Source organism: Thermobia domestica, chromosome 6 (assembly GCF_964235325.1).
Source record: "Thermobia domestica chromosome 6, izTheDome1.hap1.1, whole genome shotgun sequence".
Lineage (NCBI taxonomy): Eukaryota > Metazoa > Arthropoda > Insecta > Zygentoma > Lepismatidae > Thermobia > Thermobia domestica.
The window spans coordinates 169,058,797-169,074,900 of NC_137459.1; the positions used below are offsets into that span (position 1 = coordinate 169,058,797).

General features: G+C 35.8%; 1 protein-coding gene across 1 annotated transcript in view; it reads right to left on the reverse strand.

The window, feature by feature from the left end:
* Positions 1-7,237: 7,237 nt before the first annotated feature.
* LOC145688316 (mitochondrial carnitine/acylcarnitine carrier protein-like) overlaps positions 7,238-16,104 on the reverse strand; it is a 109,232-nt gene continuing 100,365 nt past the window's right edge. The window contains exons 5-6 of the mRNA XM_081762356.1: positions 14,172-14,354; positions 7,238-7,957 (exon numbers count right to left, since the gene is read on the reverse strand). Of these exons, the coding sequence (XP_081618482.1) occupies positions 7,770-7,957; positions 14,172-14,354 (371 nt within the window). The 3' untranslated portion in view covers positions 7,238-7,769. The remainder of the gene's footprint in view (positions 7,958-14,171; positions 14,355-16,104) is intronic.

Below are 16,104 nucleotides of genomic sequence, written 5' to 3' on the forward strand. Positions count from 1 at the left end.
CAGGATGTTAGCTGACTGTGATCACCGATACGTTTATAATATGGAAGTGTATGCCGTTAAGGAAGAGGGCACAACAACTGCTTCAAGAGGACCAAAAGGAGTAGTGAAACGACTTGTCACTCCTATAAAGAATACAGGTAGGAATGTCACTATAGACAGGTACTACACGTCTGTAGAATTGGCTGAAGATTTGTACACTGACCATGGTCTTACATTAGTAGGAAAATTACAAAGCAATAGGAAACACATTCCTGAGGAACTGAAATCCATCAACAATAGGGAGCTACATTCTAATATGCATTCTAATATGTTTGCATTCACTGATCCCAACAGTGGAAAGCCTCCGGTAACAATAATGTCCTATGTAGCTAAGGAAAATCCGAAAAAACTTCTATTACTACTGTCAACTCAACATAATGATGACAAGATATCAGATACTGAGGGAAAGAACAAGTCAGACATAAATTTATTCTATAACGCAACAAAAGGTGGTGTCGATACAATCAACCAAATGGCACGTAAATACAGCACCAAGAGAAGTACACGGAGATGGCCACTATCCGTCTTTTTTACGCTTATTGACATCGCTTGTATAAACGCATATACCTTGTACACAATGAACTTTCCTGATTGGAATAAAACAAAAAGTAATAGAAGGCGCTTGTTTCTTCAAGAACTGGGAACTGAACTCATCAAGCCAAACATTGAAGAGCGCACCAAAAATGTTAAGGGTATGCAGCGTAATATTGTTTCCTCAATGGAAAACGTACTGAAGAGAAAAATCACCACACATTGTCAGGACATTGCACGGTCTGCAACAACAGTCAAAGGTAGGTGTCATGTATGCAACTCCCAGGCGAGAACGAAACGTGAAAAACAAAACAAGCTTCCTAAAACAACAATCGCGTGTACCAAATGCAGCAGATTTGTTTGTGGGAAACATAGTGAGAAAGTAAACATTTGCGAGAATTGTCAGCTCGACACTGAAAACTCCGTGATAAGTTCCGCACTACAAAGTTACTTACATCAATAGCATAAGAACAGTGGCGTACATTGTTCAAGAACTCAAAATTAGTGTGATGTAAACATTGCCAAGATTATAAATTTAGTATTAGCTTCACATAATAATATATGAAAGCCATGTATGGTATCATCCGTCCAATTAATTTTATTGAATAATACTCAGCATACAGTTACATACAAATAAGCCTAAATACCCATGTGGACAATCATAAATATTATATGAAAAGGTGTATTTGTTAATTATACTAAATTTCACAACAATAAAATCTCATTTAAGTGCAATAATACAGTGGAAATTTTTACCCCCCCCCCCTGGTCCACAGTGAAACGGGATGACGCTTGGTCCTGCGAGGGTTAAGTCTACATTATCTAAAGCAGAAGAATTTTATTTGTATACAACAACGGGACTTCTACTCACAACACGGAAAATAGTAAGGACAGCTCATCAAAGAAACCATATAGTTGTTACAGATGAAACGGGTCACTTTTTAACTTACTTTTTCCCATATGAACAGAGATCCTCAATTTACCTACTAGACATACGGCAAACTTTACCATAGAATATCGCACACTTCCGACTAGCTATAACTTTAACTTCATCTTCAACTTCCAAAATATTCAACAAACGGTGACATCTCTCCACGCTCTAATTCAACATGAACAAAGCCACTTACCAAGTCACTTTTTCGAATTACATTTACATCATGCTTTTCCATGGACTATTCTCATTATCTCTTGTATTTTATTTCTTCTCCTCCTTGCCATAGGAATAGCTTTACATTTCTTATATAAACGTTTAAGAACGCAACAGCACTAATAACACCTTTTTCTTTCCAGAACTATGTTCCAGCTTCTGCTACCGATAATTCTTCTTTCCTTGGTTCTAATAACTATAATAACTTATCTGTGCCTACTCTTTTGCAAGTCCCTTTACAAAAACAAAACCTTAGCTATTCAACTCCATATATCATTGCCATTAGAAAGACACAATTCACCGGCGCCTAATATCCAAACGAAAATTCAACCTACACATACAGAGTGCGACGTCAATATCAACACCGATTTTACTGACCAAAATGCTCAAACGATACCTACAATCAGTGAACTCGTGTATATTTATTAATAACAGTGATGTGGTCCTGCTTAGTTGTGACGGAAATACAGTGTTAATACCATGATGTGTATATTTCACAACAAGTTTTTCATAATGATCTTGATGTATAATTGTGTTTATAGTGTTTTCTAGTGTCTATACGATATCCCCACAGGTGTTAATGTTGTAGTGCCGACAAATATCTCTCATAACAATTGTGTATATTCTCAAAATAAGCTTCCAGATTATTTTTTTCCAGTGTGGGGGTGCAAGGATCCCCACATCACGACAGACGCACGTGTTAATTCAACACGTGCTATTAATTATGAACAACCTAGCAGACAAGAAGCCGACACGAAGGACATCGAGGACAGCCGAAAGAAGACGGACTTCACGGAAGGACCCGAGGAGGAAAACCACCAAGGGACCAAGCATCAGTCGTCCAAGTGATCAAATCACCTACACCGCCCTGAGGTCGCACTGGACTAAGGGTACACCTATCCTTCCCGTGGTCGCACTGGACTAGGGATCCTTTCTACAACCAAGCCTTGCGAAGCTGCCTTGAGCTGAGGGGGCTATCCTTCAAGACTCACCAGAACCGGCACGTGCCTTGGAGACTGCCTTGAGAGAAGGGGCACCGTGCAAAACACCTATTCTCCTCTTACTTGGACATTAACAAGAGAAACAGTATCTTACTCTTTGTAAATCAAAGACGTTTTGTGTTTATCAAATTTATAATAAATTGGTGAAGGGGATAAATCTCGGTCCATTATTGACTCTACCAAAAAAAAAAAAAAAATGAAATGAAATCTTTGAGTTTTACGTCCCACGGCTACGCCAGCTAGGCCAAAGGAGACGGTGATGATGAGTAATGAATGAAATGGTGGAATGAAGAAAGTGGGAGGAAACGGGAGAACCCCGAGAAAACCCACGCACACGGTGTTTGTCCACCACAAAGTTCACTTGGCGGGGGCTGGGATCGAACCCGAGACCCCAAGCACCAGAGGTGAACGCTCTACCACTGATGACTCTACCAAAATCATTACAATACACTTTAATGATTAATGTCATATTCCTTAAATAAACGTTTCACATGATTATAAAATACCGAACCTAAATCAGTTTGTACGTTAACTACAAGTAATTTTTTTAAATCGTAATTATATTTACTATTTTAGAACCTTCCTTTGTTTTCAAGGGAACAAAGTGTGCATATCTTGAAAAAATATCTATACAACAAACTATATTTATAACTATTATTATCCTTTGCAATATTTGGCATATCTGCTAAACCTAATTTTAATGTTTCATTAGGTGCAATAACAATATGTTTTATGCTGAAAATTTTTACGTGCTGGGACATGAAATGTATATGGATCTTGTTAAACTACCCAATCTTTTTCTTTTTCGTTAATTTTGTTTTATGCTGTAGTGTTCAAATACTTGATAAAACAATTAGGATTTGAATAATCACAATATATCATTGATAATTTTGTCATGTCACATTACATAACCTTTATCATGTTTTAAGAAATTAAATACTTCTTTATGTTGACGTGAATTTCTTACTTTACTATTACTACTACTACTATTCTTATTAAAACTATTAGTGCAGATGTATTAATATATTCCTTAGTAACATTAATTTCATTTAATTAATGTTTTGATTCATTAATTCCTACTGGATGTTTGGAATATTTACGTGTGCGAACACCATTTACTTAATCAATAATATTTTAGCCTGGAATTGTAGCTTATGTATATGCACTATTCTTGGTTTATCCCAAAAAATATCTTAAGTTATTAGTTGTTTTAATAATATATCTGTTTTTCTTCGTATAGCTATACGTACTGATTTTAAAATGTCTGGTACAATATAGAATTGTCTTCGTTTATACGTTTTTCTTCTTCAATAATAGGTAAAGTAATAGGCTTTTGTAAAGATGATGTATAATTTAAATATTGAATAGCTTGTTACAATTCTCTCTTTTGTTACATACTAGGATCATGACGTTTTAAAATATTATTTATTTTTCACCTACATACGATTGATGTGAACTTAATGATTTTGCGGTGGATTGAATTTGATGCAATGCATTTACAGGAACTAGTATCATTTTACGTAATTTTGACAGTTTATCAACATCCAAAAATACTACTTGCAATAGTTCCACGAAGTGATTCTAATATTAATGGTAGAAACGCAGCTCCTTTTTGTAATATCTCCGTTTTCATGTGAAGTGCTGTACGATGTTGCGTAAGAGCAAGCAAAGCTTTAAAGGAATGTTTTCTTCTATTGTATTTTAGTAACTTGTAAAATGGTTCGAATTTGCATTGCAGACTTACACTTGTACAAACTACGGAGAGTGCAGGAGTGTTGTTTCGTATTCATTATCTTGAACTCAAACGTAAATCATTGTATTCGTGTCCTTTACACTAGCGTATACACACAGAGTTTCACCGGGAAAATATTCGTACGTATTGTAGTGATCATTGTTTCTTGTATTAAATAAAATAATAAATAAGTGTGAGAAACACGTGTAACATGTTCAAACACATCCACAACCTATTTACCTAGGTACTTTGCCCTCCATGATTTGTCTATTTAAATATTGTATTCGCGATTCGTCACGTGGATTTTCAAATACAACAATATAATGTGCATTTAAGCTAATATCACGCTCATGTTTTCCTTTAGGAAAAGTATTTTGAATAATATATATTATGTTAATTTTTTATGATGTGCATATTTTATAAATAAATTAGCGACATCGACGTTTGTTTCAGACATCCAGTCATCCAATATTGATAAAGAATTTTCTTTAATATTAAAAGTGTTTATATTTGGAATACGTTCTATGAAACGTAAATGTTCACTGAAATCTAATTTTGGTATTATTGCACTATAGAACCACACAATTTCATTAAATTTTATATTAAAAATATTTTCATGTTTATTTAATAATATTCGGTTTACAGAACGAGTTTTACCTGTCCTTGAAAAATCGGAAATTAAAACTGTAGCTGGATGATTAAACTTCAACACCTTGTACTCAAATGACTGCATATAATAGGAAGTTTGTCTCTATATATGATTTCAAATCATATACATACACTTACTTACTCACCACATAGTGACTAGAAAGTCATATACTATTACATATCACCATCCAAGGACCAGGGGACAAGGATTTATTCACCTTTATTTTGGAGTCCAGATACACATAGGAAAGACATTCATGATTTACTTCTAAAATATACTGAGTTCATTGTCTGCGTGGAAGTTCATCTATCTGTCGTTTCTACAGGAAATTATTGTTAGCCAAGATTTATCAACTATTGCTGTTAAATGAATATTGAAAGAATTAATGATTTTTAAGTTTATGGTAATAAACCTTGGCCAACAACTTTCCTCACCTTCACCTTTGCTTACTTAATTGCATCTTTGATTTTCAGTTCCGCGCAATTCAGCTTTCTTGCTTTAATTTAGTTTTACGTATGTGGTCAATGGTCTATTCTTTGCTCGTGTGTTTCGTAGTACCTTCGTAGTACCTTTTGGTAATGCCACCTATACTAATTCTAGAGGATGTTTTGAGTCTATGCCCAGGAGAACTGTTGAGCTTGAAATCCTTTCAAGCTTGTGTTTTTGGTAAGTTTCCTGCAGGAGAGTACTTGGTCATGCCCTAGTGGTCTTGAGGACAAGTGTACTGGATTTTCTGAGGTCTTTGGAGGACTAGCTGATTTGGTGTTTTGGAATATTCCATGGTGACTTTGGCCACACTTGGAATAATTATCCTTCGCTTCTATCTGACGTCACACACAAGTCGAAAATAAAACCATTGAACACAGAATTTTTGAGGTTGTTTGTAAAATGTTCATCGGTAGTGATACTTTGATTATATTGAGTATACCGTGCTCAATCCGCAGTGTTGTGTACATCAGGACTTAACGTTTGGTGAGATTGGATTAGAACCAATAGTTGCAATACCTATATTTTTCTAAGTTGGTGCCAAATTCTCATATTAATCATGTGTTAATTTTATTTGTTAAAATTCAAGATAAATATCTCTCTCTCTATTCCTAAATTTAAGTTGTTTCTTTATCATGGTTCTAGTCGCCTAAGACTAGTGGTGGAATTCGCCCCCCTAACCTTAGTAGTTACTTGCTTATTCATTATCGTACCGCGTTGCGTTCCGCTTCAATACGTTAACTACTGAAGTAAAATTGACTAGAAAAGTAAAGTTTACTAGAACATTAGAACTGAGTAAAAAAATTAAAGCTTAGTAAAAGTTATATAACTAGTAAATTACAAGTGAGTAGAAAAATAAAGCTGAGTAAAAATGATTATAAAATGGCTGCAAAATAAAATTTGTGCAAAATTGTATATGTGGCAATGATATACTCTTCATCGATGAGTATCACATTTAGAATCTCATCCCGTGCCGAGATCTCATACCTCATGTAACATACCTTAGAAATTCTGTTTGATTATTCACAATTATACTTTGTGACATGTCTGTTCTTTGCCCCTAATTGCCACATAAACTCTTCAAATATAATTTTGCACATGCCCTGAGGTCCGGCATGTGCAATCGTGAAGTTCTGCGTTTGTGTAAATTTTTAATCTGCCGAATTCTTAGTCTGCTCTCGCGCCAAGTATTTTATTCAAACTTTGATTTAGAAAACCCACAGTGTTTATTGTAATAACTTTGAAAAAAAAAAAAAAAAAGTTCCTATTGTTGTCTGCGCATCAGGACTAACTTTCTAAATTTCAAACTACCGTTTATTAGTACTATTTTGCAAGCTTTTGTATTTTATTGCGTTTCGAAAGTGATTTTAGAAACCTTTTCCTGAACATGATGAATTTCCCGAAGTGATCAAGACTAGTCACACCATGTTTCTATTGTAGTTATAAAAGTAACTCTTGATTACATACTCCTGACGGACTTCTTCCTATATCTCTACTATTTCTCATTTTTAGTCTTTCCAGTATAAAATTGTCTCATGGCAATATCTGAAACTTCTTGAAATAAATAATAAAATTTCTCGAATTTGTACACTATTACAAGACAACTCTGGGAAATCATATTTTTTTTGATGGAATTAAACAAATTTACCATGTGATTTTAACATGTGGTTTATTTTCACTTTCAAATGCATTACTATTACAAATGATTATATATAATCAACATATTTAACTTCACAATATAGAAATTTGTATAATTTGTAAAAAACATTTGTAATTTATACTCAAACAATATTTCAGTCACTCACTCATTCTAGTTGGTATATTCAATAAACACTCACCATTTCTTCAGTGTTTCTGTGTCTACAAAGGAACACTTTCAAATAACATGTGTACATTAATACTTTGTTTAATCAAAATACGTGCAAGAAATTTCATGTCATAAGAAGCTGTTTGATTTTTAACAAGTTATGTAAAAAATATATATAATTCATTCGTTTTACTACGGACATACTTAATATATCGATAGAACATAGATAAAACACACAAAATAAAAATAATCAACAAGTGATTTATAACTTAGATGCTATTATAAATCCCAAAGACTATCAAATCAACTATTCAAATAAAAGTCGGGAGGCATTCACTCTCTCAATACATACCTTAACTCCTAAAGCTATGCTATTTTCAAACACCTGGCAATATCCAGTTTAAGAACGACATACATATCTCAAACCCTACAAAACATGCGGCGTTGGCAGGGAATGCTCGAATCATGACTGGTGTTATTCCTCTGTACAATGCTCTTACTCCCTCTTCCCGTATTAAGACTTTGAATACATCACGGACTCCATTTGGATACGTTCCATCGGGGGCTGTTGAAGATAAATGGAGTTAACAACTTACTTTTCTATCTATTCAATAAAGCAGAATATGTGTGACAAAGTGAAAATCAACAATCAAATTAAGTCGATTGAAACATTTGATAATTTCTTCGACTGTCATTTACGCTATAAGAACTAGTTTAATGTTTCTATACTACTGGCATCGTACAGGAAACCAAAACGATATAACCCATTTTTCAACCTATCACGAAACACTGTTGCTACTAACAAGGGATGATTCCATACCTGGACCAAGGACCTGGATAAAATCTATATATCGTCTGAAAGCTCTTGCCATGAAAAGTACGAAACCGTTTTCAAATGACGGGCAAACCCACAACCTGACGCTATGAGGGCCAGTTTTTTGTGTTCGTGATCCTATGTATGGCATATCCGACAGAAATAAAAATGAATGTTACGATGTATCACGCGTAAGCGGCTGTCTATTAGGTCCCTTTTTGCATCATTGCATGAACGTGACTCGGGCAAGGCTTTGATAATATCACTTTGCACTCAGGCGTACCCATTTGGTCAGTGTTGCCAACGAATTGTACATACAATGTGGCAGATTGTTTCTCTACCACTGCATGTATATCCATGTAACGTGGCATAAACATCATTCGTCACTAGAGAAAATATACTGTGGACGTATTCCTCTCTCAAGGACCTCAGTTTGTCAGTGTTGTCAACCAATTGTAAAAATGAAAAAAAGTGTAAAGCAGCTTTCGTAAGATAAGCTGTTTATTTATCAAGCTTGGCAGAAATAACACACGACACTATAGCAAAAAGACGTTGAGTGTGACCGTCTCCCAACCACTCTAGGTTGTCAGTGTTGCCAACTAAGTGTAAACATCAGAATGTTGAAAATGGCATGCGTGCCACTGAACGAATGTATAACAAATGTGGTATAAGGAACATTGGACAATGGAAAACCTAGTATGGGTCATGGTGTAATTATGTCCGCCAATGCTGTAGAGTTCATGCAAAAATCTTCAATGTTCACATTGGTTGGCAACACTGCTAAACCTGGGTGCTTGTGAGACGGGGACACACATACTATGTTTTCCATTGTCTAATGCTGCTTATGTTGCAATTGTTATATATTCGTTCAGTGGCACGCATGCCATTTGCAACATTCTGATGTTTACACTTGGTTGTCACACTGACAACCTAGAATGGTTGGGAGACGTTCACACTCAACGTCTTTTTGCTATAGTGTCACGTGATGTTTCTGCCAAGCTTGGTGTATAAACGTCTTATCATATGGGAGCAGTTTTACACCTTTTCATTTTTACAATTGGTTGGCAACACTGACAAACTGGGGTCCTTGAGAGGAATACGTCCACAGTATATTTTCTCTAGTGACGAATAATGTTTATGCCACGTTACATGGATATACATCCAGTGGTGGAGAAACCATCTGCCACATTGTATTTGCAATTCGTTGGCAACACTGACCAAATGGGTATGCCTGGGTGCAAAGTGATATTATCAAAGCCTTGCCCGGTCACGCTCTAGCAATGATGCAAAAAGGGACTTAATAGGCTCAGCCGCTTACACGTGATACATCGTAACATTCATTTTTACTTCTGTCGGATATGCCATACATAAGGTCACAAACACCAACAAACTGGCCCCTTATACGGTCAGGTTGAGGGTTTGCCCGTGATTTGAAAACGGTTTCGTACTTCTCATGGCAAGAGCTTTCAGACGATATATAGGTACCCAGGCCTTTGGTCCCGGTATGGAATCATCCCTGGTAAGAAAGAAGAAACATATTTAATATGTACCCATGAAGAACAAAGGATTACAATTACAAAACCATTTATGCACTGTTAGAGTTTGTAAATTCATTGTAGCAATGCATTTCAGACAAGGTGTTCTTTAGGAAATTATCGGACAAAATGTTAATTTTTAAAACAGACAATTTAAGAGTGTAATTACGTTTACATTGATAACAGTTACACGGTTGTAATGGAAGTTAGGTCGTATTGATGAATTCAGCGTAGGTGGTGGAAATAGTTATAAGTGTTGTAGATGTACAGGAAACTATATTGAATACTAAAGATTGTGGAATTGTGAAGATGCACACGTTTATTAATTAAAAGGGATAGATCTAGTTCGAGTAGTTAACTGTCTACATAAGAATTAGTGATAAGCATTTAAAAATAGATTCCCTGACATGCACATTTGTCAATTCAGTTTAATATGTGCCCAAGCCCTTTGAAGAAATTTCACAAGAAAAACTTATGTGTTTACAGCAATGCATACTAAATATTCAATTATAAATGAATCTGTACTAAGAAAGAAACAGTTACAATTGCTTAAGTAATATTATAACTTTGCCTAATCTTTCAAGGAAATTGAAAATGAAATGAAATGAAATTTTGAGTTTTACGTCCCACGGTTATGCCAGTTAGGCTAAAGGAGACGGTGATGATGAGAGATGAATGAAATAATGGAATGAAGAAAGTGGGAAGAAACGGGACAACCCCGAGAAAACCCACGCACACGGTGTTTGTCCACCACAAAGTTCACTTGGCGGGAGCAGGGTTTGAACCCGAGAACCCTAGCATCAGAGGTGAACGCTCTACCACTGAACCACCGCTCAAGGAAATTGAAACCATAAAAGAAAGTATTAAACTTAATATGAGAAACAATTCATTACTGCAAATTTTCAACATCGGCTAAATGTTATGTAATTTTCTCTCTCTTTTTTCTAATTTCCCACAATCATCATCTTTCCATATTAATAACAAAATCCAATTTCAGATTACATATATATCAGAATTTTGGAGGCTGAGAAGTTACAATTCTTGAATTATGTTCTAATTAAATATTAACCTATTTGAATATATATGAAGATGTATGAGGATTTCTTAGTATTTTGTTAATTTCATTGTTCATTGTTTCCAGGCCCGTAGCCAGTGAGGAACTAGAGCGGGCACTGCTCGCCCTATATTACTTTTTGCTCTCTCTAAAACAGAAGTTATAGGTAATTTTTAAACTGAAATAAAGCTAGACGGTAATTCTTGCAAATCTATTTACCAAATTGAGAGCAATTTAGAGAATCTTACACTTTTGTGCGTAAAATGATATGCGCCTTGCAGGAAGCATCAAACATCACCTATTGGCCTTTTCTCATTCTAAGAATTTCAAACTCAAGTACTAAATTATTGCAAGATAAAAGAATCAAAGGCATGGGAGCAGAGGCACTTCTAAAGAATACAGTAGTTGCTTTAAGGTACAGAAAGCTAACTGCGAGCATAGAGTCATTGTCAAAAATCTTAGCACACGATTGATTTTTCGAATTTCCCAAATAAAAGACAGTGTTCTTACAAAACCTGGACCCTTTCTGAAAATAAATAGCGTTGTTCATGTAACGATACGAAAATTCATGGTCTTGTTGACATCGAGACAAATTTATTGAGGAAAGCTACTTGGAAATAAACAGATAACTAGTGAACAGACAACTGTAGTAACGTTTTGTTTTATGATTCATCGTTTCAACGACAACTAATAGTGTGTGTAAGATCCCTTCTAACACGGGAGGGTCCCACAAGTTGTCGCTAAAATCTGATTGCCACATAGCACATCTGACAGAGCATCATGAGAAACGAAAATGAGCAAAATTTAAGGTGGTATGGACCAGAAGGATAGGAGCTACAGGGCTTCAAAATTTGAATATCCAAAAAATTATATCATGGAATTATGTACGTTTAAAGTAAATATTCTGAAAACCGTTAAAGCAATCAAAACAAAAGTTGCATAAGATGATGAGAACACAATGGCCTATCGAAAACTGTAAACAGTGTTGCCATAGGTGAAGCAATGTTGCCAACTCAGCATAAAAATATTTTGTTTGAAATAGCACCATATACATGTGTGCACAGATTTGAAATGCACTATTATCACTAAACATAACCGTGAAGTGTAGCGGTACAGTGTTGCATACTATTGGAGCTACATTTGCTGAAAATGTCCAGTGGAGAAGTCTGATTTGTGGCAACAGAGGGTAATAAAGAGATGCACTAGAAACAAGAGAGGATTATGCATTATACTTCTGCAAAATCTCCGATGAAAAAGCAGATAACAAGTGAAAACAAAATGATACACGCGAGGAAAAAGACATGTGTTTTCTAATTATGTAAACTGGTTCTCGATTATCTTATCAATATTTGGAAGAATACTTTCTCGGTTTCTGTCTTTCGTGATAAGTGACATATTCTTTTACTTCCTCTCCTACATACCATATGATTATGTTCGTACACTGTAATATTATCATATTCACATTGGAAATATAATTATTTTATTACTACCTCATTTCGTTTCTAGTCGGCCAGGATAGCCGTGTGGTCTAGAAGGCTAGACAACCAGCATATTAGGCATCGCGGGCTCCAATCCCGCCTCGGACATTTTTTATTGTACTTTTCACCTTACATTTCATTGTAATCTTTCTCTTTCACAGTGATTCGGATCCCACTTTACACTCCTACATAGATTCGGAGCTGACACAGGACGTAAAAATTGCATCACTCAATTTCGTTTTCCAAATGCATCAATATTTTGTGAAACTGCTGATATTTTGCTATGTTATACTATCTGTGTTATGCATTTGAACTAAATTCATAGTATGAAACCCAGATTCCTTAATTACCGTCTGTTGCCATATATATCAGACTTCTCCATTGTACAGTTTCAGCACACGTAGCTCCAATTGTGTGAAACACTGTACCATTACACTTCACTGTTATGTTTAGTGATAATAGTGCATTTTAAATCTGTGCTCACTTGTATATGGTGCTATTTCAAACAAAATATTTTTATGCTGAGTTGACAACACTGCTTCACCTATGACAACACTATTTATGGTTTTCGATAGGGCATTGTGTTCTCATTATATTGGGCAACTTTTGTTTCGATTGCTTTAACGGTTTTCAAGATATTTACTTTAAACGTACATAATTCCATGTTATATTTTTTTGGATATTCAAATTTTGAAGCCATGTAGCTCCTATCCTTCTGGTACATAGCACCTTAAGTTTTGTTGATTTTCATTTCTCATGATGCTCTATCAGATGTGCTATGTGGCAATCAGATTTTAGCGACAACTTGTGGGACCCTCCCGTGTAAGTACTTGTCTATTTCAACGAACAGTTGCGTATATTATTCAATCGTGTTGTGATATGCGCAAAATTGGATGCATCTGTGACATGCAATCTTACTATTTTCATTCGAGTGAAAAGGGACGTAAATAAGGGCCCCGCAGACCCCGCATCGGGGGGCCCCAAGCCATCAGGAGGCCCCCAAATCGTGAAGTGGGATGTAAAAAAGGGGCCGCACACCACGCTGTCTGCGGGAGGGCTCCCAAGTCTATAGTTACGCCACTGCGCGTGAACCAGTTGGGTAGTGGGAAAAATGTGAAAATACTATAAAATACGGAAGATAAACTATTTAAGAGCCGAAGCACGTTTAAGTGGTTACTTTGAGAGAAGAGAGTCATTCTTTGCAAAAAGTAGCACAGTAATCGGGTGTAGTGCGTCCGACTCTTGAAAGATAGTCACAAAGTGGTGTAAATATTACACAGAAACACACTAATCATCCAAAAGTACAACTTCCCTTAAGGCCAAGTTCACTGTAAAAACAACCAAACGGAATATACGTTAACCACTCCGGAAGAACCAACACAACTATGGAAGAGCCATTTCCATTTGATATCAAATAGGATGATGGACCAGCGCCTTCAGATCTAGGTCTTGGGGATCCCGCCAGAAACCGATCCCAGGTCTGCCATTTCTGTGTTTACTTGATAACATGGGTGTCTGTGGCATGTAAAAATCGAGGACAACCAAGTATGTTATAAAGAGGACAACTAAAAAAAAAATAATGCTTGTAGCCCCAACTCAATTTACTTCAAAATAGTTAGGTAAATAGGGAATTAACTGAGTTAAAAAACAGCGAAATTTGGTTTCTCCCAGTACAATTGATCATAATTTATTTCCATCACTGGTTGGTCAAGCTATATATCTAGAACTTTCCATATACCATGAGCCTGAGAAAACTTTCTATTGACGTAGGAATTATACCATTAATACTATTCATTAAGTTTATCTCTCTGTCTCTCTTTCTTTCATACCTTCTAGAACGTCACTCAGAACACAATTTCTTCTACATCACCTTAATTATAATGATTCGAAGCACTTACCGGCTTGAAGTCTACTTTTCAATACATCTGCTGGCATTCCGATGAGCCAATTGCAAATTCCAGCTGTTCCACCAGCCAAAATGGTTCGGAAGATTCCAATCTCGGATCGGTCATGGCCCGGAGGTACAAAAGCTCTTTGGACAAATTCATATGACATGAAGTACATCCCACTAGCTGGTACATCTAAAGAAGCAAAAAACATTATTTTACAAATTCATAGCATTACTAGTATCCATACTTTATAAGCTTTAGTTAGTTAACTGTGTGTCGAACAGGAACAAATGAAATTTAACATATATCGAAACAAGAATCTCAGAAATCTAAGGACCTAATAACTATTTTAGTAATAAAATACGTATGCTATCGGCAACTATCTCGGTATAACTTTGAAACAGAGAAATAGACATATGAAATGAATGTATAACAGGATAGACCACATTTACTGATAAGACAATTGGATACAGAGTTCACAGCGAAGTATTCAATAACCTTTATATATAAATATTTTGCATCATAATAAGACAATTTTTTTTCTTAGGACACCTTACTTTCGGACTTAACAACTGACAGTTGAAGCTATTCATTCCAATAATTCGAAAAGTAACAGTTATTTTAACACTTGATCTAATACAACACTTGATCTCTCAAAACTTGATTCAATGCAATAACCACTACCACCCACACCGGTTCCATTAAAATGTGGCCAATCTATATTTAAAAAATTGAAAATCACTATGTTTGTGACTCTAAATCTCCTGAACCGCCCGACCGATCTCGATCAAATTTGTAACATGGATGAGGTTCAAGGCTGGTCTGGTTTTAGGCTATTCACTTTGATGGTAGAACTGAGGGTTGGGGGAGGGGGTATACAAAAATAAATAAAACTTAAGAACTCCTGAACCACACGACCGATCTTGACCAAATTTTCAGCATACATCAGGTTTAGGCCTCGGATCGTTTTTATGATGTAAATTTGACGGAGCAACACAGGGGAGGAGTACGAGAGGAAGATATATAAAAATCAATTTATATAAGAATAAAATTGACTATTTTTGTAACAACTCTTGAACTATCCGACCGATCTCAATCAAATTTTCAAGATACCTGAGGTCCGGATCTGCAAACATTTTTGTAATTTCACTTTAACGGTAGATCCCAGGGGAGGGGGAAGAAAGGGGGACGTATAAATAAAAACTAATAAAACCTAATAAGTTTTGAACCACCCAATCAATTTCAGTCAAATTTTCAACACATATGAGGGCCGGGCCTTGGGTATTTTTTTTATTGTTTCACTTTGACGAGTGAACGTAGGAGAAGGGGAGATATATGTAAAAAATAAAAATAAAAATCACTGCCTTTGTGACTTCATCACTCTTGAACCACCCGACCGATCTCAATCAAATTTTCAACATACATGAGGTTAGGGGCAGGGATTAATATAGGGTATTCACTTTAACGATGCAAAGTAGGGAAGGGGGACATAAATTTTAAAATGATCAAAAATGACCGATATTAGTGTTGAATCCATAGCTTTCGGGGTCGATGAAAGAAATAGACACTTCTGATGCTGTTTCAATCCAAGTTCAGCTCTGATCGTTGGGGAGGGGATAAGCATTTAAAAATGATCGAAAATGACTAATATTAGTGTCGAATCCATAGTTTGAGGAGTAGCTGAGATTAACAGTGACAATTCTGATGCCGTGTGCCGCGGCACGAAGGAGGAGGAGGGGAGCTAAACATAATAATAATGATGATCGAAAATGACCAATATTAGTGTCTAATCCATAGTTTTCAGGATCATTCAGATGGACAGTGACATTTCCGATCCGGTTTAAATCGAAAATCAGCCTCGCCACTTGGGAGAGGGGAAGAGATATATAGAAATGATCGAAAATGGCCACTATCAGTGTCGAATTTATAGTTTCCTGGGTCA